The 24,348-nt window shown below is 44.6% G+C and overlaps 1 protein-coding gene and 1 non-coding gene across 2 annotated transcripts; both read right to left on the bottom strand.

Moving 5' to 3' along the window:
- Nucleotides 1–6,136: 6,136 nt before the first annotated feature.
- TRNAP-UGG (transfer RNA proline (anticodon UGG)) lies at nucleotides 6,137–6,208 on the bottom strand. Its single transcript has one exon. It is a non-coding gene; the product is annotated as a tRNA-Pro (tRNA).
- Nucleotides 6,209–21,618: 15,410 nt separating this feature from the next.
- ERICH4 (glutamate rich 4) lies at nucleotides 21,619–24,126 on the bottom strand. The gene is made up of 2 exons (XM_012461479.3): nucleotides 23,043–24,126; nucleotides 21,619–22,356 (listed from the first exon to the last, which is right to left on the bottom strand). Exons 1-2 carry the CDS (start codon nucleotides 23,214–23,216, stop codon nucleotides 22,132–22,134), a joined length of 399 nt encoding a protein of 132 aa, XP_012316902.1. The 5' UTR covers nucleotides 23,217–24,126; the 3' UTR covers nucleotides 21,619–22,131.
- Between the last annotated feature and the right edge of the window lie 222 nt (nucleotides 24,127–24,348).

Consider the following 24,348-nt stretch of genomic DNA (forward strand, 5'->3'; position numbering starts at 1 on the left):
CCCGAAAATGACACCGAATGGGTACGTTAATATGTGGAAGGCGTTAGACACAGAGCCTGGTACCTGATGAGGCCTCAGTAAACCTTCCTTTCAGTCTTTCCTTCCGCCGTCCCACATTCTCTCACCCTCACCCATCTCCTTCATCTTCTTTCTCTTCAGTGACTTACTCAGTTTAACCTACTATTTAGCAGAGAAGCCACACTACCCGTTGTCTCATGACTCTGCTGGGATGTTCTTGTCATGTGGTCTTCTATCCACTCAAGGCAGGTTTTTGTGTTTTGTTTTGTGTTTTTTTTTGATGGAGGCTTGCTCTGTTGCCAGGCTGGAGTGCAGTGGCGCAATCTTGGCTCACTGCAACCTCTGCCTCCCGGGTTCAAGCGATTCCTCTGCCTCAGCCTCTAGAGTAGCTGGGACTACAGGCATGAGCCGCCGCTGTTGGCTACTTTTTGTATTTTTAGTAGAGACAGGGTTCCACCATTTGGCCAGGATGGTCTCCATCTCTTGACCTCGTGATCTGCCCGCCTTGGCCTCCCAGTGGATATTATTTTCACGGAGAAGTCTGTTTAAAACAAGAAGTCCTTTTTATGTTCACATAGCATGTATACATGCTTCCCCTTAATATACACATACTGGTCCCAATTCTGCCCTATTAATTCATACATGCACTTCCTTATGTCACTCTTTTTCGGTCTTTCTCTTTACAATTTATAAATAAGGATAGTACAGAGGCAAAAAATACTCATCCAGACCGTAAGATGGGATTTCTTTATTAAGATGAATGCTTTCCACTGGCAGCATAAATGCTATTCTCAAGGCATCCTTGAAGCCCATTTCCAGGCTTGGCTTTCAGCAAAACCATTCGACCCTAAGGTGCATTCCTGGACTCCTAGGGGACAATAATTGTGACAGAAGCCACACCCACTCTGGCTCTTCCTGCCGTTGGGTAAAGATATTTTCGCAGAATGTTGTACATCATGAAGATTGCTCAAGATTCCAAATCCAGAAACATATGAAGAGGGCGAGTCCCTGGAATGGTCGCAGAGGCGAGAAGATTCCAGATCCAGTAACAGTCAATAAAACACACCCAGAGTGTGTGTCCTCTGAGCAATGACAGCCCCACCTGCCTCTTTCCGTGCCTGTTGGCTTCTGACTTCCTTCTCAAGACTGCTCCCTGATCCTTCCACCGTGGAGGTTAAGCCCGCTTCACCATCTTCATCTCCAGCTGCCTGCAAGGACCCTCACTGGAAAATACCTCCCCACTCTGGATGCCCCGGGTGGCACCTTTGCCTATTTCCATAATTATAAGAGCTCACACTGATGTAGCTCGCTATGCAGCAGGCACTGTCCTAAGGGGTTTTCAGGTAGCTACAGTCCCCACAAAAAATCCTGAGTGTCACCATCCCTGTTTTTACAGATTTAAAAAACAAAGGCAGAGAAGTGAAGCAATGTAGTGAGTGTCATCCAACTCCATAATTTAACCTCATTTTCCACAAATGAATGTGCAGAGGACACCCTGTGGCTTCCAAGTTCTCCTGAATGACATTTACCTTCCAGAATAAGTTTTGTCCCCTCTACTTTCAGGATTTGATGAACAGCCAGCATTTTGTTTTCTGTCTCAATCTTCACTTACGCACCTGCTCCCTAACACCACGCTCACAACTGCACAGCCCTGCATAAAAGCTGGCTTCTGTGAACCTCCAGTCTTCTGGAATAACCCAGGGTGGGCCAGGTTCTCAGTCCTCATAAAAAGTAACTTTTACTGAATTGTCAACTGTTTACACAGCCAGTCTCTGGCTATAAAAATGGTGCACTGAGGTCAGAAAACGTAATGAGAAGGAAATAGGAGGAGGGCGAGTCCCTGGGATGGTCACAAAGGGGAGAAGATTCCAAATCCAGAAACAGTCATAAAACACACCCAGAGTGGGTGGCTTTGAGCAATGACAATGACAGCCTCTCCTTCCTTGCATGCTTGGTGGCTTCTGACTTTCCTCTCAACTGCCCCTGCTGGCCTTGCTTTCTTAGACCAATACTAATGGCCCAGGAGCTGGGGCCAGACCAGAGCACGCAGTAGTGGGAGTGGGGGAGATGAAAAGGGGGAAGAGTGTCTGACTCACGGAAATCTGACTCACCTGTGCACACATCGCCTGGGCAGGGAATGGATTAGTGAGATGCTGTGCAGGAGTCACAACTGAGAGCAAACAGGTGGATGCGGAAGGCATCACAGCTTTTCCTAAGAAGACAGGGTGCTATAGGAAGCCATTGTCCCACCCTTCCTTCTCTGTTGGGTTATATTTTTCTACCCACTTGTTTACTGAGTTGTGTTCCAGGAAAAACAAATCTCGATTGATTTTTTTAAAGTCCCAAACATTCAGTTCAGTTCAACGGCGTCTCTCATCTTAGTGATGACCAGCCACAAGAATTTTTAAAAGGCTCTGCAGAAAATTTTGATAAAAGCCTTTGCATCACCCATAATGTCTTTGGGAACCACAGCAATAAAAATGAAGAGGAAAAGAATCTGTTATGTGCTGGAGACCTTTATGTCTGCACCTCATCGAATGCTCACAATGATCCTTTAAGTAGGCACTATTATCCCTCTGTCCCAAGACATCAATTAACTTGTCTTTTATCTCAGAATTGGTGAAAGGTGGAACCAGGATTCAGACCCACATATTTCTGAATCTAAAGCTGATGTTTCAGTCCATACCGTTTTACCTTCCAAAATTCAAAGAAAGCACGGGTGACTGCTTCTATCAGAAATAACCATATAGACTTCAATGAAGAGACAGGGACGGAGAAAGGTCTTAGGATGAAGAACAACTTAGGAGGTGAACAGGCAGGTATATGTGTTATATGAAGGAGTCAAAGAATTGGAACGTATTTGGATGTGAGAAAGTCAAATGTGGATCAAGTCCTTCCATGTGGATCAAGGGAGTACATTGGGTTCGTGTTATGGGGGTTTTGAATGACAGCTTGCAAAATTGGAATGTCATCCTATAGATGACAGGAGTGACTGGAAATCTTTGAGAAGGTCAGTAACATCACAAACAGCATTTCCAGGAAGATTACTTTGGCAGTATTAGGTAAGATAACTTAGGGAAGTGGTCTTCAACTCTGGGAACTCAGAATTATCTGGAAGCTTTTTTCCCCTTTCTTTTTTATAACTTTCATTTTGAAGTAATTTTACACTTCTAAAAATGTTTCAAAAATAGATTCACCATGTTCTATTCATTCAACATTCCCAAATATTAACATCATAGATAACCAGAGTATAATCATCAACATCAATAAATGATCACTGGCATCTCACAATGAGGGAATCTGCAGACCATATTCAAATCCTCTCTATCTTCCCACTAATGTCCTGTTTCTGGACCAGGATCCAATCCAAGATCACACATCACATCTCATTGCTCTGTCCTCTCAGTCTCCTTTAACCTGAGACAGTGCCTCAGAATCACTTTTGCCTTCATGACCTTCACATTTTTGAAGAGTATTGGTGAGTTATTTTGTAGAATGACCCTCAGTTCTAGCTTTCCTAATATTTTCTCATGATTCAATTCAGGTCATCCACTTTGGGCAAAATGCCACAGAGGTGATGCTGCACCTTCTCCATCCATCATATTAGGATGCCCAGATTGTCCACATCTTCCATTACTGGGGATGTTAGCTTTAAGCACTGGGCTAAAGTTCCTCCACTGTAAATTGACTATTTTCCTTGGAAACATTTTTAAATGACTAAATCCCAAGCCACACCATGGAGCAATCAAATGAGATTCTCTCTGAGGAAAGCACAGACATTGGTATGTTTTAAATTCCTACAGGTGACTCTAACCAGTAGCCAGGGTTGAAAACCAGCAACGTAGTGAAAATTAGAATCCTGGAAATCAGCTAGGCGACCATTCCTCAGGTCTCTCTTTTTAAAAAGAACATCACGTTCCAGGCACGAGTAATTATATCTGGACTTTAGTAATTATGTCTGAACCCATGGTAGGAGAATGGGAAGGTCAAAAATGATGGGTGAGTAGACTGCTGCTCAATAAAAGGAGAAGGCGGGACTCCAAGTAGAGTGAGCGGGCCTCTTGTCCTGCTGTTTTCTTAAACCTCGGAGAAAACCTCGGTGCAGTGAAAGCACACACCATATAATTTTACTGTCCTAAGCTTTACACGAGCTCCTAATTGCCACTGATAGGGAGGGAATTAGGAATCATGTGATGGAAATGTATGACTACACACGAGAAGATGCACGCTCCCAGGTGTGGTTGAATGGGCATCATAGAATCCAGGTCAGAGGTACGTGACCTCCCCTAAACAGCCTTGTCCTCCCCATCTGGTCTTTTGTTCTTCATCTCTCCCCATGTGAGAGAGTAAAGACTCTGGTGTAAATTTCCTGAAGTAGGAAAGTGAACACAATTCATGTCACCAGGCTTTTTAAGGAAGAGGATATTGCACTCAACTTCCTTAGCGTTATTATCTTGAGGTTTCCATAAAGAAATGTCAACAATCTTTCCCTTGGAGGGATATTTAGAAAAGCTCTAAAACCCATTTTCTCTGCTTTCACACCACAACAGCCATCAACACAGAAGAATTCTTTGATCAAATGTGGGCATGGGGGTTCCTCCCCACCACCAAATGACCATTCAGTTCCGTGGTGGACACCGGCTGGGTGTCCTCCAATTAAATTTTGCCACAGTCTTATCTGCATTTCACAATATCACAAGAGGCAGTTGGATAACATGAAAAAGGAAATACAAATGGAACAAAAATCCAGAGGTGGAACGGACCCTGACAAGAGCAATTCCTAAGGTGTTCACATGCCTGTCAGGGTCTGGTGCTGCTAGTGCAGAAGGGACTGCCACTAGCAACAGCTGAAAAAAAAGAGAGGGCAGCTCTTAACACTCAGCGAGCACTAAAAAAATAATTAACTCAATTATCCCTCCATGATCACACAGCCAATATCCTTTAAACCTCTCTATAGGGTCTCACTTAGAGGACTGGCACACAATTAAATGTTAGTGTATGGGAGAAATAATTTGTAGAAGGGTAGGATCGGCTGGTTCAGGAATGGTTGGAAAACGTTTCACCAAAGAGGCACGATTCAGGTGAGTACTTGGAAGCATTCAGCCTTAGGGAAACAGAGACAGAGAGAAACATAAACCAAGGCAACCGGTGTCAGGCAGCACTGTAGATGCTGGTTTTACAGAGGATCTCAGGAATAAGAGTGGGTTTGCAGATGTTATTTTATTTACTCCTCTCAACCACCATATCTGGTTATTTCAGAGAAGGATACAAATCTTCAGAAAGGTGAAGTAACTTGTCGAGGTTGGTGGCGGATCTGGGAATAGAAACTACGTGTATCTAACTCCAGAGCCATGTCATGACCACTACCACTGAGACAGAACTGAACACAAAACTACGCTTGTGATGTTATGAAAGCGAGAGAAATCTGACATAACAGACTCCATCTTGCCTTTAAATTCGTAAGCTAACTGCCTTTGCTTATTCCTGCATGTAGGCCGGCCTAGCTGTGGGAGGAATTTAGTTTATAGTTTAACCTACCCCTCCTTATTCAGGAACAGAAACTACCTTTGAACAATGAATGTAATGTCACAAGGTTAGAATTACCCTAGTGGTCTGAATATACATTGCTTTGAGGAGTATTGCCATTTTCATGATGTTGATTCTTCCTATCCATGAGCATGGAATGTTTTTCCATTTGTTTCTGCCCTCTTATTTCCTTTAGCAGTGGTTTGTAGTTCTTCCTGAAGAGGTCTCTCACATCCATTGTTGTATTCCTAGGTATACAATTGGGAATGGCAGTTCACTCATGATTTGGCTCTCCATTTGTCTATTATTGGTATAGAGGAATGTTTGTGATTTTTCGTACATTGATTTTGTATCCTGAGACTTTGATGAATTTGCTTATCAGCTTAAGGAGTTTTTAGGCTGAGATGACGGGGTTTTCTAAATATACAATTATGTCATCTGTGAACAGAGGCATTTTGACTTCTTCTCTTCCTTTTTACATACCCTTTATTTCTTTCTCTTGCCTGATTTCTCTGGCCAGAACTTCCAATACTATGTTGAATAGGAGTGGTGAGAGAGGGCATCCTTGTCATGTGTTGGTTTTCTTCACTTCGGGCTCATCCAGGATTTGAACCCAGGACCTCTCGCACCCAAAGCGAGAATCATACCCCTAGACCAATGAGCCATTGTGTGTTGGTTTTCAAAGGGAATGCTTACAGCTTTTGCCCATTCAGTATGATCTTGGCAGCGGATTTGTCATAAATAGCTCTTATTATTTTGAGATACATTCCATCTATACCCAGTTTATTGAGTGTTTTTAGCCTGAAGGGGTGTTGAATTTTATTGAAGGCCTTTTCTGCATCTATTGAGATAATTGTGTGTTTTTGTCTTTGATTCTGTTTATGCGGTGGATTACATTGATTGATTTGCATATGTTGAACCAGCCTTGCATCCCAGGGATGAATCTGACTTAATCGTGGTGAATAAGTTTTTTGATATGCGGCTGGATTCAGTTTGCCAGTATTTTATTGAGGATTTTTGCATCAATGTTCATCAGGGATATTGGCCTCAAATTTTCTTTTTTTGTTGTGTCTTTGCCAGGTTTTGGTATCAGGATGATCCCGGTCTCATAAAACGAGTTAGGGAGGAGTTCCTGTTTTTCTATTGCTTGGAATAGTTTCAGAAGGAATGGGACCAGCTCCTCTTTGTAACTCTGGTGGAATTTAGCTGTGAAGCTGTCTGGTCCTGGGATTTTGTTGGTTGGGAGGCTATTAATTACAATTTCAGAACTCATTATTGGTCTATTCAGGGATTTGACTTATTCCTGGTTTAGTCTTGGGAGAGTGTATGTCTTCAGGAATTTATCATCTTCTAGATTTTCTAGTTTATTTGTCTAGAGGTGTTTATAGTATTCTCTGATGGTAGTTTGATTTCTGTGGGATCAGTGGTGATGTTGCCTTTACCATTTTTTATTGTGTCTATTTGATTCTTCTCTCTTTTCTTTATTATTCTGGCTAGTGGTCTGTTTCTTTTGTTAATCTTTTCAAAAGACCACTTCCTGGATTCATTGACTTTTTTTTGAAGGGTTTTTCGTGTCTCTATCTCCTTCACTTCTGCTCGGATCTTAGTTATTTGTCATTTTCTGCTACCTTTTGAATTTGTTTGCTCTTGTTTCCCTGGTTCTTTTAATTGTGATGTCAGGGTGTCAATTTTAGATCTTTCCGACTTTCTCATGTGGGCATTTGGTGCTATAAATTTCTCTCTAAACACTGCTTTAGCTGTGTCCCAGAGATTCTGATACGTTGTGTCTTTGTTCTTATTGGTTTTAAAGAACTTACTTATTTCTGCCTTAATTTCATTATTTAACCAGCAGTCATTCAGGATCAGGTTGTTCAGTTTCCATGTAGTTGTGTGGTTTTGAGTGAGTTTTTTAATCCCGAGTTCTAATTTAATTGAACTGTTGTCTGAGAGACTGCTTATTATAATTTTTGTTCTCTTGCATTTGCTGAGGAATGTTTTACTTCCAATTATATAGTCAATTTTAGAATAAGTGTGATGTGGTGCTGAGAAAAATGTATATTCTGTTGATTTGGAGTGGAGAGTTCTGTAAATGTCTATTAGGTCTGCTTGGTCTAGAGCTGAGTTCAAGTCCTGAATATCCTGGTTAATTTTCTGTTTTATTGATCTGCCTAATATTGACAGTGGGATTGTTAAAGTCTCCTACTATTACTGGGTGGGAGTCTAAGTCTCTTTGTAGCTCTCTAAGAACTTGCTTTATGAATCTGGGTGCTCCTGTATTGGGTGCATATTTATTTAATATAGTTAGCTCTTCTTGCTGCATTAATGCCTTTACCATTATGTAATACCCTTCTTTGTCCTTTTTGATCTTTGTTGGTTTAAAGTCCGTTTTATCAGAGGTTAGGATTGCAACCCCTGATTTTTTTTTCTTTTCATTTGCTTGGTAAATCTTCCTCCATCCCTTTATTTTAAGCCTATGTGTGTCTATGCATGTGAGATAGGTCTCCTGAATACAGCACACCAATGGTTCTTGAGTCTTTATCCAATTTGCCAGTCTGTGTCTTCTAATTGGAACATTCAGCCCATTTACATTTAAGGATAATATTGTTATGTGTGAATTTGATCTTGTCATATGATGCTTGCTGGTTATTTTGCCCATTCGTTGATGTAGTTTCTTCATAGCGTCAATGGTTTTCACATTTTGGGTTGTTTTTGCAGTGGCTGATACCCGGTTGTTCCTTTCCATGCTTAGTGCTTCCTTCAGCAGCTCTTGCAAGGCAGGCCTGGTGGTGACAAAATCCCTGAGCATTAGCTTGACTGTAAAGGATTTTATTTCTCCTTCACTTATGAAGCTTAGTTTGGCTGAATATGAAATTCTGGGTTGAAAATTCTTTTCTTTAAGAATGTTGAATATTGGCCCCCACTCTCTTCTGGCTTGTAGGGTTTCTGCAGAGAGATCTGCTCTTAGTCTTATGGGCTTCCCTTTGTGGATAACCCAACCTTTCTCTATGGCTGCCCTTAACATTTTTTCCTTCATTTCAACCTTGGTGAATCTGACAATTATGTGTCTTAAAATTGCTTTTCTTGAGGAGTATCTTGGTGGTGTAGGTAACCGAGGGAATCTCCTGGTCTTCAGGTTTTGACCATGGGAAAAGCATAGTATCTGGCCCGAATAGCACCATCCCTCACAGCACAGTCCCTCACGGCTTCCCTTGGCTAGGGGAGGGAGTTCCCGGCTCCTTGCACTACCCAGGTGAGTCAACACCCCACTCTGCTTCTGCTCACCCTCCGTGGGTTGCACCCACTGTCTAACCAGTCCTAATAAGATAAGCTGGGTACCTCAGTTGGAAATGCAGAAATCACCCACCATCTGTGTTGGTCTTGCTGGGAGCTGCAGACTGGAGCTGTTCCTATTCAGCCATCTTGCCACACCCTCAATTAAGCCTCTTTCATTGGTACATTGTCCAGTCTCAGGTATGTCTTTATTGGCAGCATGAAAATGGACTAATACAGATGGAAATTGCATGAATTTGTAGATTGCTTTTGGCAGTATGGTCATTTCCCCAATATCGATTCTGTCTATCCATGAGCATGGGATGTTTTCCATCGTTTGTGTCATCTAAGACTTTTTTCAGCAGTGTTTTGTAATTTTCCTTGTAGATCTATTTCACCTCCTTGGTTAGGTATATTCCCAAGTATTTTATTTTTGCAGCTATTATAAGAGGGGTTGAGTTCTTGATTCAGTTCTCAGCTTGGTCACTGTTGATGTATAGCAGAACTGCTGATCTGTGTACATTAATTTCGTATCCTGAAACTTCGCTGAATTTATTTATTAGTTTTAGAAGCTTTTTGAAGGAATCCTGAAGGTTTTCTAGGCATACAACTAAATCATCAGAAGCAGTGACAGTTTGACTTCCTCTTCACTGATTTGGCTGCCCTTTATTTTTCTCTCTTGTCTGATTGCTCTGGCTAGGGCTTCCAGTACTATGTTGAGTAGAAGTGGTGAGAGTGGGCATCACTGTCTTCTTCCAGTTCTCAGAGGGAATGCTTTCAACTTTTTCCCATTTAGTATGATGTTGGCTGTGGGTCTGTCATAGATGGCTTTTATTCCATTGTGGTATTTCCTTGTATGCTGATTTTGCTGAGCATTTTAATCATAAAGCAATGCTGGATTTTGCCAGATGCTTTTTCTGCATCTATTGAGATGATCATGTGATTTTTGTTTTTAATTCTCTTTATGTGATGCATCGCATTTACTGACTTGTGAATGTTGAACCATCCTGCATCCCTGGTACGAAACCCACCTGATCATGACGGATTATCATTTTGATACACTGTTGGATTTGGTTAGCTATTATTTTGTTAAGAATTTTTGGGCCTGGCGCAGTGGCTCACCCCTGTAATCCCAGCACTTTGGGAGGCCGAGGCGGGTGGATCACGAGGTCAAGAGATCGAGACCAACCTGGTCAACATGGTGAAACCCCATCTCTACTAAAAATACAGAAAATTAGCTGGGCATGGTGGCGCTTGCCTGTAATCCCAGCTACTCAGGAGGCTGAGGCAGGAGAATTGCCTGAACCCAGGAGGCGGAGGTTGCGGTGAGCCGAGATCGCACCATTGCACTCCAGCCTGGGTAACAAGAGCAAAACTCCATTTCAAAAAAAAAAAGAAAGAATTTTTGCATCTATGTTCATCAAGAATATTGGCCTGTAGTGTTTTGTTTTGTTTTTCTTTTGGTTGTTGTTATGTCCTTTCCTGGTTTTGGTATTGGGGTGATACTGGCTTCATGGAATAATTTAGGGAAGATTGTTTTCTTCTCTATCTTGTGGAAAGTGTTAGTAGGATTTATATCAATTATTCTTTGAATGTCTGGTGGAATTCTGCTGTGAATCTGTCTGGTCCTGGACTTTTTTTGTTGGTAAGTTTTTTTCTATTACCCTTTCACTCTTGCTGCTTGTTGTTGGTCTGTTCAGGGTTTCTAATTCTTCCTGATTTAAGCTACGAAGGCTGAATATTTCCAGGAATTTATCCGTCTCTTCTAGGTTTTCTAGTTTTTGCACATAAAGGTGTTCATAGTAGCCTTGAACGATCTTTTGTATTTCTGTGGTGTCGGTTGTAGTATCTTCTGTTCTATGTCTAATTGAGCTTATTTGGATCTTTTCTCTTCTTTTCTTGGTTAATCTTGCTAACGATCTATCAATTTTATTTATCTTTTCAAAGGACCAGATTTTTGTTTTATTTACCTTTTGTAATTTTTTGTTTCAATTTCATTTAGTTCTGCTCTGATCCTGGTTATTTCCTTTTTTCTGCTGGGTTTGAATATCATTTGTTCTTGTTTTTCTAGTTCCTTGAGGTGTGACCTTAGATTGTCTATTTGTGCTGTTTCAAACTTTTTGATGAAGGCATTTAAGGCTATAAACTTTCCTTTTAACACCACCTTTACTGTATCCCAGAGGTTTTGATAGGTTGTATCACTATTATCATTCAGTTCAAAGAATTTATAAATTTCCTTATTGATTTTATTGTTGACCCAATAATCATTCGGGGCAGATTATTTAACTTCCATCCAATTACATGGTTTTGAAGGTTCCTTTTGGGGTTGATTTCCAATTTTGTTTCACTGTGATCTGAGAGAGGACTTGACATAATTTCAATTTTCTTAAGTTTATTGAGACTTGTTTTGTGGCCTATCATATGGTCTATCTTGGAGAACGTCCCATGTACTGGTGAATTCAATGTATATTCTCTGGTTGTTGGGTGGAATGACTTTAGATAACCTGATGGCAATGTGCCTAGGTGATGATCTTTTTGCATTGAATTTTCCAGATGTTCTTTGAGCTTCTTGTATTTGGATGTCTAGGTCTCTAGGAAGGCCAGAGAAGTTTTTCTTGTTTATTTCCCCAAATATGTTTTCCAACTTTTAGATTTCTTTTCTTCCTCAGGAATGCCAATTATTCTGAGGTTTGGTTGCGCACCATAATCCCAAATTTCTTTGAGGCTTTATTCATTTTTTTGAATTCTTCTTTCTTTGTCTTTGTTGGACTAGATTAATTTGAAAACCTTGTCCTTGAGATCCAAAGTTCTTTCTTCTGCTTGTTCAGTTTCATTCCTGATACTTTTCAGTACATCTTGCATTTCACTAAATGTCTTCCTTATTTCCTGCAGTTTTTATTGTTTTTCATTCATGCTGTCTGTCTCACTGGTGATTTCTCCTCTCAAATCTTGCATCATTTTTTGGATTTCCTTGAATTGGACTTCAGCTTTCTCTGGTGCCTCCTTGATTAGCTTAATAATCTACGGTCTGAATTCTTTTTCAGGTAAATCAGGGATTTCTTCTTGGTATGAACCCATTTTTGGTGAGCTAGTGTGGTTTTTTGGGGAGTGGTGTTAAAGAACCTTGTTTTGTCATGTTACCAGAGTTGTTTTTCTGGGTTTTTTTTCTTCCTTCATTTGGGTAGGTTATGCCAGAGGAAAGACGTAGGCTCAAGGCTCCTGTTCAGATTCTTTAGTCCCACAGGGTGTTTCCTTGATGTCGCACTCTCCCCCTTTTTGGAGGGATGTGGCTTCCTGAGAGCTGAATTGTAGCGATTGTTATGTCTTGTCTGGATCTAGCCACCTAGCAGGGCTACCAGGCTCCAGGGTGTCTGCACAGAGTCCTGTGATGTAAACCACCTTCAGATCTCTCAGCCGTGGATACCAGCACAGTATTTTGCCTGTCTCCTGGGTCCTGCAGGAGCGATCTGCTTCCTTCAGAGGGTCTGTAGGTTCTCTCAGCTTTCCTGGTGTATTCCTGCCATAGTTCTGGAGTAAAAGTTCACAATGTGATTCTCCACACACTGCTCTGGCCCTCTGAGCTGGAGCTGCAAACTAGTCCTGCCTCCTATTCACCATCTTCCCACAAATACCTTTTAGTGACAGATATTATCTGTGGAAATTTTTTTATTCTGGCATGAAGACCCCAAGTGGAAAATATAAAAATTAACATACGGGTGAGAATCTCTTCTTTCAGATTCAAATCCTGCTTGGCTCCTTACATGTACAGCTCCTAGCATATGAATGCATAATGCAGTGTGATCAGAACTGTCGTAGGAGACAGCTCCACACCTCTGAGAGGGCTGCTGGGGTGGGGGCAGCTGAAGAACATGAAGCTGGAGCTGAAGCTGATGGCTCCTTGGTGGATGAGCCCATCAATGAACACACCCTTGGAGGCATCACCTGTGCACCCCCCAGGCAGACATTTGTGGCATGAACAAGCAAAATCTGTTGGTTTCTTGCACTTTTCGTTTGCTGCCCTCCTCAGATAGGATGAGCCCACCTGTGTCTCAAAAGCCCGCATATCAAGGGCTCCTGCCTGCCAGGAAATTTTGTAACTCCCTTCTCAGCCTATCCTAATGGTGAAAAATTCCACCTATTTCTCCATAGACCAAAAAGAGGACTTCCAGGCAGATATCAAGATATCTGATGGCAGAGCCTTCTAGGGATATTGGTTCCTAGTTATGGAGTTTATGGCAACAGGGACTTGATGAGGAACCTGTCTGCAACCTTTGAATTGATTGTCGAGAAGAAACAGCAAAAAGCCTTAGGGTTCAACAAAGATCCCTCAATTTGCCAGCCCAGGTAGTCCTGGACAATCTGCTGGTGCTTGATTTCCTGTTGGCTGGACAAAGGGGAGTTTGTGCTATGTTAAACATCACTTGCTGCACTTACATAAACATCTCAGGAGAAGTTGAAATCTGGATAAAAACAAATTCTCGGCCGGGCGTGGTGGCTCACTCCTGTAATCCCAGCACTTTGGGAGGCTGAGGCAGGTGGATCACCTGAGGTCAGGAGTTCAAGATCAGCCCGACCAACATGGTAAAACCCCATCTCTTATTTAAAAAAAAAAAAAAAGTAGCCAGGCGCGGTGGCTCACGCCTGTAATCCTAGCACTTTGGGAGGCTGAGGTGGGTGGATCACCTGAGGTCAGGCGTTCAAGACCAGCCTGGCCATCATGGTGAAACCCTATCTTTAAAAAAAAAAAAAATTATCAAGAAACATCAAGGCTACAGTAGGTCTCTACCGGTGACTCCACGTCTGATTGGTTCTTGGTGTTATTTTTTGTTTTGTTTTATATTTCTTTGGTTCTTGGTGTTATTTATCCGGATGCCTCAAGGCTTCAGATCCGATCCACAAGAACTCTTGAGACTTGGGCTTTCACTCTTTATATTAGGGCTCGATTCTTATAGTCTGCTGTTCGCTTAAGTACTGTGCTAGGGCTCTGGATGTGAATACCAGCATCCTTGTCATGCAAAACTTGGGCCCCCAACCAGGCACTCATGCATATAGGAAGACAACAAGACCGTGTCATTCCTCCGGTCCTGGAATAAACCCCAACGATGTCCCCTATCATCAGGAAGAATTAGAGTGGTTATCAACCCCCTCCCATCCCAATACCCGCTCACATCTCAGGCATGAGGAATGCTTAGGCCCAGGGGGGACTCATGCCTGAGATGAAACCACCCTTGCAAAATTATAATAGTGAGAGAAACCTAATGTAACTGGCTCAATCTTGCTTCTAACTTCACAAACTAACCACTTTTGCTTATTCCTGTATGTAGGCCAGCCTAACTATAGAAGGAATTTATAGTTTAACTAACCCCCTTCTTGTTCGGGGACTGAAACCAACTTTGTAAAACAAATGAAATGTTGGATTTATGGTATGTGCCTGAAGATACAGGCAGAGTTACACAGTAACCAGTCATTGTTCCCCATCTTGTTTTTTTTTTATAATTACCTACTGCTCAGGAGTCATGTAGCCAGTAGGCACAAGATTTATATGTTCTGTAATTGCTCCTACAGGTTATATTGCTATCGTGAAATTTAAGACTGCTGTTTGAGATGTTGTTCAGAGTTTGCATTCTGGTGGACCAATTGACACCACCCAGACTGATGACCTATACTTAGAAACTGACTCAACTGGTCCCGTGAGCTCCACCCAGGAACTGACTCAGTGTACAAGACAATTTTGACACTTCTGCGATTTCATTTCCAGCCAACCAACCAGCAGCGTCCATTTCCTAGCCCTCTGGTGGCCAAAAAATCCTCTAAAACCCTAATCAAATTCTTGGGGAGGCAGATTTGAGAAACATCTCCATCCTCTTTGCTTGACCACCTTGCAAGTATTAAACTCTCAGCTGCAACACCTTCTGTCTCATTTTTTTGTTTGTTTGAAGAATTTTATCTGCCACATTTCTGGAAAGCACGTGGTCTGATCTGTTACTTAACAGAAAGGCCAGCATCACCTCACCTGTTCTTGTCCTCAGATGGAAATGCTGACCTAGGGCTACAGTGCAGACCACCAGGCCGCGTACCCTGGCCGGAGCCATCCCCAGAGATCAGTGTGGGAAGAACGAACAGGCTACCTGCACATTCCCAAAGCATCTCTCCACAAGATACATATTAACTACGATGGGACAAATGGTGACCTCACAGTAGAGAAACCCGGCAGACACCACCTGAACCAAGTGCTCAAAGTGAGCCTCATCAGTAACGAGAGATATGGACATCCTGGGCCTCTGGCTGGGACTTCATGAGAGGGACACATCACTTCTGTGCTGATCTTGCCCAAAATGCATAACCGGAAACACCCCAAGGAAACATGAGACGAACACAAACTGAGGGGCACTCTAGAAACATCCGAGCAGACCTCCTCAACGGTGTCAAGGTCCTGGTCCTTTTTTTTTTTTTTTTTTTTTGAGAGAAAGTCTCATTCTTGTCACCCAGGCTGGAGTGCAGCGGCATGATCTCGGCTCAATGCCGAGATCAAGAGATTCTCCTGTCTCAGCCTCCCAAGTAGCTGGGACTACAGGCGCACGCCACTGCACCTAGCTAATTTTTGTATTTTTAGTAGAGACGGGGTTTCACCATGTTGGCCAGGCTGGTCTCAAACTCCTGACCTCAGGTGAGCTGCCCACCTTAGCCTCCAAAGTGCCAGGATTACAGACATGAACCACCATGCCTGGCTGGTTTTCTTTTGCTTTTCTTTTCTTTTTTTTTTTTTTGAGACGGCCTCACTCTGCCACCCAGGTTGGAGTGCAGAGATGCCGGCACTGCACCTCCACCTCCCAGGCTCCAGTGATCCTCCCTCCTCAGCCTCCTGAGTATCTGGTACTACAGGCTCACACACCACCAAGCCTGGTTGAATTTTTTGCATATTTTTGTAGAGATGGGGTTTGGCCATGTGGCCCAGGCTGGTCTCAAACTCCTGGGGTCAAGCGATCCACCTGCCTTGACCTCCCAAAGTGTTGAGATTGCAGGTGTGAGTCACCGTGCCCAACCAAAGTTCATACTTCATATGATTCAGTCTTAGATGTCACCTCGGGTCACTTTCCCCACACCTATTAGTGTTAGAAGTCACAAGCCCACCCATACTCAGGGGGCTGGCACACATACCCCACTCTCAACAGAAAGGGTGGGAACACCATCATTCTCCTGCTGATAGGCATTTCGGTAACCTCCTGTTTGAAGCTATTAAGATCGGGCCACTGTGACTATGCTAGTAGATGTCTTTGGTGAACGCCTGCACACGTTTCTCTTTAGTATATGCCGGGTGGGGAACTACTGGCTTCTAGGTGCTGTATGTTCAGCGTCACACACACTTCCACAGGGTTTTCCAAAGCGCTTGTACCAGTGCACACTCCCAGCAGCTGTGTGACTGCTCTAGCTGTCCCACAGTCTCATCAGATCTATTGCTGATATTTTCATTTTAGCTTAAGTTATATTTAATAGAAAAAATTGCCAGGCACGGTGCCTCACGTCTGTAATCCCAGCACTTTGGGAAGCCAAGGTGGGAGGATCATGAGGTCAAGAGTTCAAGACCAGGCTGACCAACACAGTGAAACTCCATCTCTACTAAAAATACAAAAATTAGCTGGGTGTGGTGGTGCGCACCTGTAATCCCAGCTACTGGAGAGGCTGAGGCAGGAGAATTGCTTGAGTCCGGGAGGCGGAGGTTGCAGTGAGCTGAGATTGCGCCATTGTACTCCAGCCTGGGTGACAGAGTGAGACTCCTTCTAAAAAAAAAAAAAAAAAAAAGAAAGAAAGAAGAAAGAAGAAAAAGAAAGGAAGAGAAAGAAAGAAAGAAAGAATTACCATTGCCTCTGTGCCTCGTTCCTGCCTGTAGGAGTTTCTCATAGCCGTTGCTACAAATGGCCCCAAATTTGTCACTTAAATTCACATAAATTGATGTCCTTATGGCTTTGGAGTCAGATGTGTCAACTCAAGGTGCCGGCAGGGCTGTGGTGAGCTGGAGGCCTCGGGGGAGCATCTGTGCTGCTTCTCCACCTTCTAGAGGCTGCAGCATCCCTGGCTCCAGCCCCTTCCTGACATCACGCACCCGCGTGCTTCTGTTCCCACAACCTCACCTCCTCCTCTGTGTTTAGAACTCGGTCTCTCTCTTGCAAGCACACTTGGGATTCCATTGAGGGCCACCCACATAACCCAGGAGAATCTCCCCATCTCAAGATTCTTAACTTCAACCCATCTGCAAAGTCCTTTTGCCATAAGTTACCATTCGCAGGTTCCAGGGATTGTGACATGGGTTTCTTTAGGAGTGATTATTCAGCCCATAACACTACCTGTCTCCTGCTCCCCAGAATTTGGAGTTTCTCCGCCAGCAGGAGACCCCTGTGTGGGAATAGCCTGTCTCAACAACACCCTCTCTAAGGACCTGCTTCCTCAAAGGACCTCACCGTCCAGTTCCACCCTTCTCTGTCCAGTCTCTACCTTGCCTGGAGGGGTTCCAGCGGTGTGTGTTGGCGCCACCTGGTGGACACGGGGCATAATAGCAGGTGGGAGCCCAACAGAAGCACAACGAAGCCCCACCATGAGCTGGCCGGGCGCGGTGGCTCATGCTAGTAATTCCAGCAATTTGGGAGGCCGAGGCGGGTGGATCACTTAAGGCCAGGAGTTTGAGACCGGCCTGGACAAGATGGTGAAACCTCCTCTCTTACTAAAAAAATACAAAAAAATTAGCCAATGTGGCGCGCGCCTATAATTCCGGCTACTAGGGAAGCTAAGGCAGGAGAATCGCTTCAACCCGGGAGGTAGGGGCTGCAGTGAGCCCAGATCGCGCCACTGCACTCCAGCCTGGGCGACAGAGCGAGACTCGGTCTCAAAACAAAGAAAAGAAACAAGAGCGAATTTGCCTCTGTTTGGGCATCCGTCTTCTCCCGATCTCAGGTATTTGCACTCCTGGTTATGAAGCCTTCAAACTCGGACCGAATACACCACCGGCTTTCCTGATTTCCAGCTTGTAAATGGCAGATCCTGGCATTTCTCAGCTTCCATTATGACCTGAGCCAATTTATATATATACCTAATTTGGGTTCTCTAGAAAAACAGAGAAAATTCTATATATACCCAAATTATATGTATAATTTATAGAATTATTATTATATGTATATTATACATATAATTTCGGTATATATAGAATTTATTATAAATAATATATATGTATTATATATTGTATTATATGTATATATGTATTATATATATTATTTATTAAATTTATATATATAATAAATTATGTACCTAAATGATACAAATAATTTAATTATATGTATGCCTATGTATTATATATAATTATACATATAATTTAGGTATATAATTTATTCTGTTTTATATATAATTAAAATATATGTATAATTATATATATATATATATATATATATAATTTATTCTGTTTTCCCGGAGAACCCTTACTAAGGCAAATGTTGAGCATCTTTTCATGTGCTTGTTGGCTTAATGACTTGTTTATCTTCTTTGGGGAAATATCTATTCAAGTTATTTGCCCATTTTGTAACTGAACTATTAATATTTGTCTTTATATGGATGAGTTGTAAAAGTTACTTATATATTTGAGATACTAGAGCCTTGTTAGATATATATTATTGCAACTATTTTCTCCTATTATGTAGGTTGTCTTTTTTTTCTTTTTGTTATTTTTTAAATTGAGATAGAGTCTCACTCTGTCGCCCAGGCTGGAGTGCAGTGGTGCGATCTCGGCTCACTGTAGCTGTATCCTCCGCCTCCCAGGTTCAAGCGATTCTCCTGCCTCAGCCTCGTGAGTAGCTGGGATTGTAGGTGAGCCCCACCACACCCAGCTAATTTTCGTATTAGTAGAGACAGGTTTTGCCATGTTGACCAGGCTGGTCTCAAACTCCTGACCTAGCCATCCGCCGGCCTCAGCCTCCCAAAGTGCCAGGATTACAGGCGTGAGCCATCACTCCTGGGCTGGCCATCTATTTTCAGTAGTGTTTTTTTATGCACACAGGCTTGAAATCTTGATAATGTTCAATTCATCTTTTTTTTTTTTTAGTTCTTTCTACTGGAACAGCACTCTGGAGCCCTCTAATCCAGCCTCCACACGCAGCCAGAGGGAGCTCTCTAAATGTAACTACTGTTTCTCTGCTCCACCTGCTCAAAACACGTGTCAAATTAGTGATTGAGAACCGTGCTCCTCAAACCTAATTTGCAAAGGAAGCAGCTGCAGCTCTTCTTATGCTCAGGCTCTGCTTTGGTCGGCCTGGAATGGGTCTGAGAGTCAGCACGTCTACCAAGTTCCGAGGCTGCTGGAGCGGCTTGCGTTTCCCACCGATGACCTCACCAATATTTGCTGTCCCATGTGCTCCTCCAGAACCTTGTACTCTCCCATGAAAAGACAGAGTCCGTTTCCCCTTTCTTTGAACCTGATCAAGACTTTGCAGTGGCATCTGCAAATGGAACGTGCTGAGTGACCCTGCATGGCTTATGAGGCTGGGTCACACACGGCGATGTGGCTTCTGCCTGGCTCCCTCCCAGGACAGGTGCCTTTGGAACCCATCTTCTAAGCTCCTTGTGAGCCCAACCTAGCCCATGCGGAGAGACGACAGGAAGAGGAACAGAGGCCCTCCCGGGGCCAGCATCAACTGCCAAACAGGAGAGCAAATGCGCCTTCAATGATTCTAGCTGAAGCCTTGGACAGCGTGGAGCAGAGATGAGGGATCCCTGCAGATTGCAGATTCATGAGCAAAATGTACGTTGTCACTGTTTTTTGTTTGTTTTTTGCTTTGTTTTTTTCTGAATGGTGCGATCTCGGCTCACCACAACCTCCGTCTCCCAGGTTCAAGCAATTCTCCTGTATCAGCCTCCCAAGTAGCTGGGATGACAGGCATGCGCCACCACACCCGGTTAATTTTTTGTATTTTTAGTAGAGATGAGGTTTCACCCTGTTAGCCAGGATGGTTTCGATTTCCTGACTTCGTGATCTACTGCCTTGGCTTCCCAAAGTGCTGGGATTACAGGCGTGAGCCACCACACCCAGCCCTGTCACTGTTTTGAAACAGCGTTTGGGGGCTGTTTGTTATGCAGCAATAGGCAGCTGTGCGATGCTGTTACTGCTGAGTTCCATGAAGGACTGAACTTGGAGTAGCAAGGGGCTAGATCACCAGATCATCCCATGGCTTCTGCATATGCTGTTTTTCTACTTTTATATTCTTATTCTCCCCTTCCTCCCTCCCCCCTCCTTCCCTCCCTCTTTCTTTCTTTTCTCTCTTCTTTCTCCCTTCCTTCCTTCATCTTTCTTCTTTCTTTCTTTTCTCTTTCTTTTTCTTTTTCTTTCTTTTTTCTTTCCTCTTTCTCTGTTACCCAGGCTGAAGTACAGTGGCACAATCTCAGCTGACTGCAACCTCCACTTCCCAGGTTCAAGCAATTATTGTGCCTCAGCCTCCTGAGTAGCTGGGACTACAGACGTGCACCACCACACCCGGCTAATTTCTGTATTTTTAGTAGAGACAGGGTTTTGCCATGTTGGCCAGGCTGGTCTCAAACGCCTGACCTCAGGTGATCCGCCCACCTTGGTGTCCCAAAGTGCTGGGATCACAGGTGTGAGCCACCGCGCCCGGCCCCGTTCACTTTCTTTACTTGGCTCATTTTTCCTTAGCACCTCGGTTCTCCTCTAAGATCACTTTCCTGACCTTTCAGCATGTGCCTGTTGCCTTCTCTGGGTCCCCTCAGCCTCCTGTGGCTCCCCCATCTCAGCCCTGATTCCTCAGGTGACACTTCCTCTGTCCTCACCCTGACCATCTGGGCTGTCCTTGGGAAGGGATGGGTATCTTCCCCCACTGGTCTGGGAGATCCAGAAGGGCAGGCCTGGTGCAGACTTGGTCACTGCTGGAAGGAGCTCAGTTAGCGTGGTGCTGAGGACAGTACTGGTGGGGTTGGCCCCCTTCCCCCAAACTCCCATTCTCTTCCATAGATTTCACCCCTGTGGCCCAGGTCATAGCTTAGGGCAACTCTACTTAAACATCGGGTCCAGGCCAGGCACAGTGGCTCACATCTATAATCCCAGCACTTTGGGAGGCTGAGGAGGGCGGATGGCTAGGTCAGGAGTTTGAGACCAGCCTGGTCAACATGGCGAAACCCCATCTCTACTAAAAATACACAAATTAGCTGGGTGTGGTGGAGCTCACCTATAATCCCAGCTATTCACGAGGCTGAGGCAGGAGAATCGCTTGAACCTGGGAGGCGGAGGATACAGCTACGGTGAGCCGAGATCGCACCACTGCACTCCAGAGAGACTCCGTCTCAAAAAAAAAAAAAAAAAAAAAAACGAAAAAAAGAAAGAAAGGCAGTAGACAGCCAAGTGACCAAGGCTAACAGATTGTTTTCTTTTTTGTTGTGGTTGTCGTTGTTTTGGGTCTTTTTTTTTTTTTGAGACAGAGTTTTGCTCTTGTTACCCAGGCTGGAGTGCAATGGCGCGATCTCGGCTCACTGCAACCTCCGCCTCCTGTGTTCAAGCAATTCTCCTGCCTCAGCCTCCCGAGTAGCTGGGACTACAGGCACGCGCCACCACACCCGGCTAATTTTATATTTTTAGTAGAGATGCGGTTTCTCCACGTTGGTCAGGCTGGTCTCGAACTCCTGCCTCGATCCACCCGCATCGGCAAACACCGTCACTTCCAACTAGAAAGTGCTTTGTAAACACAACAACGAGAACACACGGACACAGGGAGAGCAACGACACACACAACAAAATGTAAAAACAGGTGAACGTAATTTTCACAATATTTTTATTAATACCGATATGCTCAAAATATTATTTCAACAAGTAATTAATCTAAAACTTACTGAGATGTCTTATGTTCTTTTCATCATGCTAAGCCTTTAATATTTGGTGTGTATTTTACACTCACAGCACATCTCAATTTGGAATCTCCATGTTTCAAGTGCTAAATAACCACGTGTGTCTGGTGGCTGCCATGCTGGACGGCGTTCATCTGAAATCGCATCTGTATGCATCTCCGTCATATCTGCAGAGGCCGCCATCTCAGCTGCACACCTGAGGCTCATCTGCAAAAGCATCTGCAACTTCTCCACAACCTCCCACATCACCTGCAAACACACCCGCAGCTCACAGGCCAATGCCTAAATCTCACTGCAGGCATCTTCAGAGAAAGCACTTCTCACAGGAGTATACTTGATTCCGCATCTGATTTGACCTGCAGATCACCCCTGCCCTTTGCATAGATTTGCATCTCATCTGTATGTCAACCTAAATGCACTGGCAGAGCCTCAGATCGTCATCTCAAAGTCAGGCAGCTGTGGGGCTGGGCAGGCCTCCAGGTGTTCCTCCTCCTGCTTCCTCTGGGGCTCGTCATCCTCTTCCTCTTCCTTGCCGCTCTCCTCCTCCTCCTCCTCTTCCAACATGGTGACCAGCTCCTCCCGCAGCGCCCCCATCTCCAGCCCCAGGTGGCACAGCTGTCCCAGCAGCTGGACATCCATTTGGCGCAGGTTCCTCTACCGGTAAGAAGGGGGTGTCACAGGGATGCCACCCCAGAGAGCAAGGGGGCTCTCCAGGACCTGGGGTGAGAGCAGGGCCCAGCTCACATGCTGGCCACGGCGCCTGGGCAGGGTCCTCACAGTGCCCCTGGACCCTAACTACCTTTCTGCTTCTCAGAGGGTGTCTTCATCTCTAACTCCATCTCTGTCTTTGTCTCTGTATTTCATTCTCCCTGACTTCTCTCTCTCTCTCTCTCTCAGTAATATGTCTCCACCCTCTCTATCTCTGTCCCTGTCTCCCTTTGTCTCTGTCCCCATTTATTTTTTCTTTCCATGCCCCGTCTCTGTTTTGCTATTTTGCTGCCCCTGCCTTTGGCGCTCTCTCTCTCCTTCTCTCTCTCTCTCTTGCTTTCTCTCCTCCCCCCACCAACTCTCTCAGATTCAGTCTGAGTCTCTCCATCTCTGTTCCTGCTCTCAGTCTCCGCTTCCCACCTCCATCCCTCTCTTTTGGGATCTCTCTGTCCCCACCTCCATTCTTGTCCCTCCCTCTATTCCTGTCTCTGTGTCTGTACATGCCTCTCATGTCTCTGCTTCTGTCTCTCAGATTCTTTCACTCTCTAGCCCTATTATCATTCATTTCCATTCATTTCCATTCATTCTCATTCCCTCTCTCTTTCTCTTTCCCTTCCAAACCCCTCACTCACCAGCTCCTCCCAGGTCCACAGCAGACTATCCCAGGCACCTCCAGCGTCTGCCTCTGCAGTCGTGAGGGTCTGGCCAGGGATTTCCACTGGGGAGACCTCCCTCAGGGCCCGGGGGGGTGGGCCCAGCTCCGGAGGCACCAGTCCAGCCTGATTCAGCTGCCTCCACAGCTCCATTATCTCTGAGCTCTGGGTGCCAGGAGCAGGAAGTAGCAAGGTCCAGGGTGGCCCGGTCCCCCAGGGAGCTGTGTGTATAGCGGAGAGTAAAGGGCAGAGGGAGTGGGATGGGGGTTCCTGGCAACGGCATCCCAAAGTCCACTCTTCAGAGAGAATCGGCTGGCCTTGTGCTTTTTTTTTTTTTTTCTCCTTCTGATATCTAACCTCAACTCTGCTCACAGGGTTCAAACAACCTCTTGCAGAGGTCAAACTCCGCCCCTCCCTGCCTATCTCAGGCCTGACCCTTCAGGGGCACTGTGTCTGCAGATGCCTGGCACCCTCTGTCCTTCCACCTGGGCACCTGCCCCGCTTCCAGCCTCTCCTCAGCCTCCATTTGACCTCTGGTTCACCCACAGCTTGGTCCTTGCTTGCGCTCTTGGCGCAGGTCATTCCAGGGCTTTCGCACCAGTGTGCCTTTGGGGGCAGAAATGGCTCCCAGGGGCACCAACAGTGTCCAGGCTGCTAGCCTAGGGCTGAGCAGCCAATTCTGCTGACCCCGGACTTGCCTATGGGTCTATTATCCCTGTTGGGGGTGGGGGCTTCTGCTGTGGAAAAGTCTGGGAAACATTGCAGGCCTGTCTCTCCCTTGAAGCCTTCCTTAAGACTCAAGATGCTTGTATATATACACACACAAAATGGCAGATCACAAGGTCAGGAGATTGGCCAACATGGTGAAACCCGTCTCTACTAAAATGCAAAAAATTAACCAAGCATGGTGGCACGTGCCTGTAGTCCCAGCTGCTCCGGAGGCTGAGGCAGAGGAATCGCTTGCACCCAGGAGGTGGAGGTTGCAGTAAGCCAAGATCTCGCCACTGCACTCCAGCCTGGTGACAGAACAAGATTCCATCTCAAAAAAAAAAAAGGAAAAATAAATTATATATATGTATATATCTTGCTCTGTCGCCCAGGCTGGAGTGCAGTGGTGCAATCTCAGCTGTACAAAAAAATACAAAATTTTTTTGTGTTTTTAGTAGAGATGGTGTTTCATCATGCTGGTCATGCTGATCTCGAACTCCTGACCTCAGGTGATCTGCCCGCCTCAGTCTCCCAAAGTGCTGGGATTACAGGCATGAGCCACCATACCCAGCTTGAA

Source organism: Aotus nancymaae, unplaced genomic scaffold (genome assembly GCF_030222135.1).
Source record: "Aotus nancymaae isolate 86718 unplaced genomic scaffold, 86718_ANA_hifiasm-v0.15.2.pri h1tg000028l, whole genome shotgun sequence".
NCBI lineage: Eukaryota > Metazoa > Chordata > Mammalia > Primates > Aotidae > Aotus > Aotus nancymaae.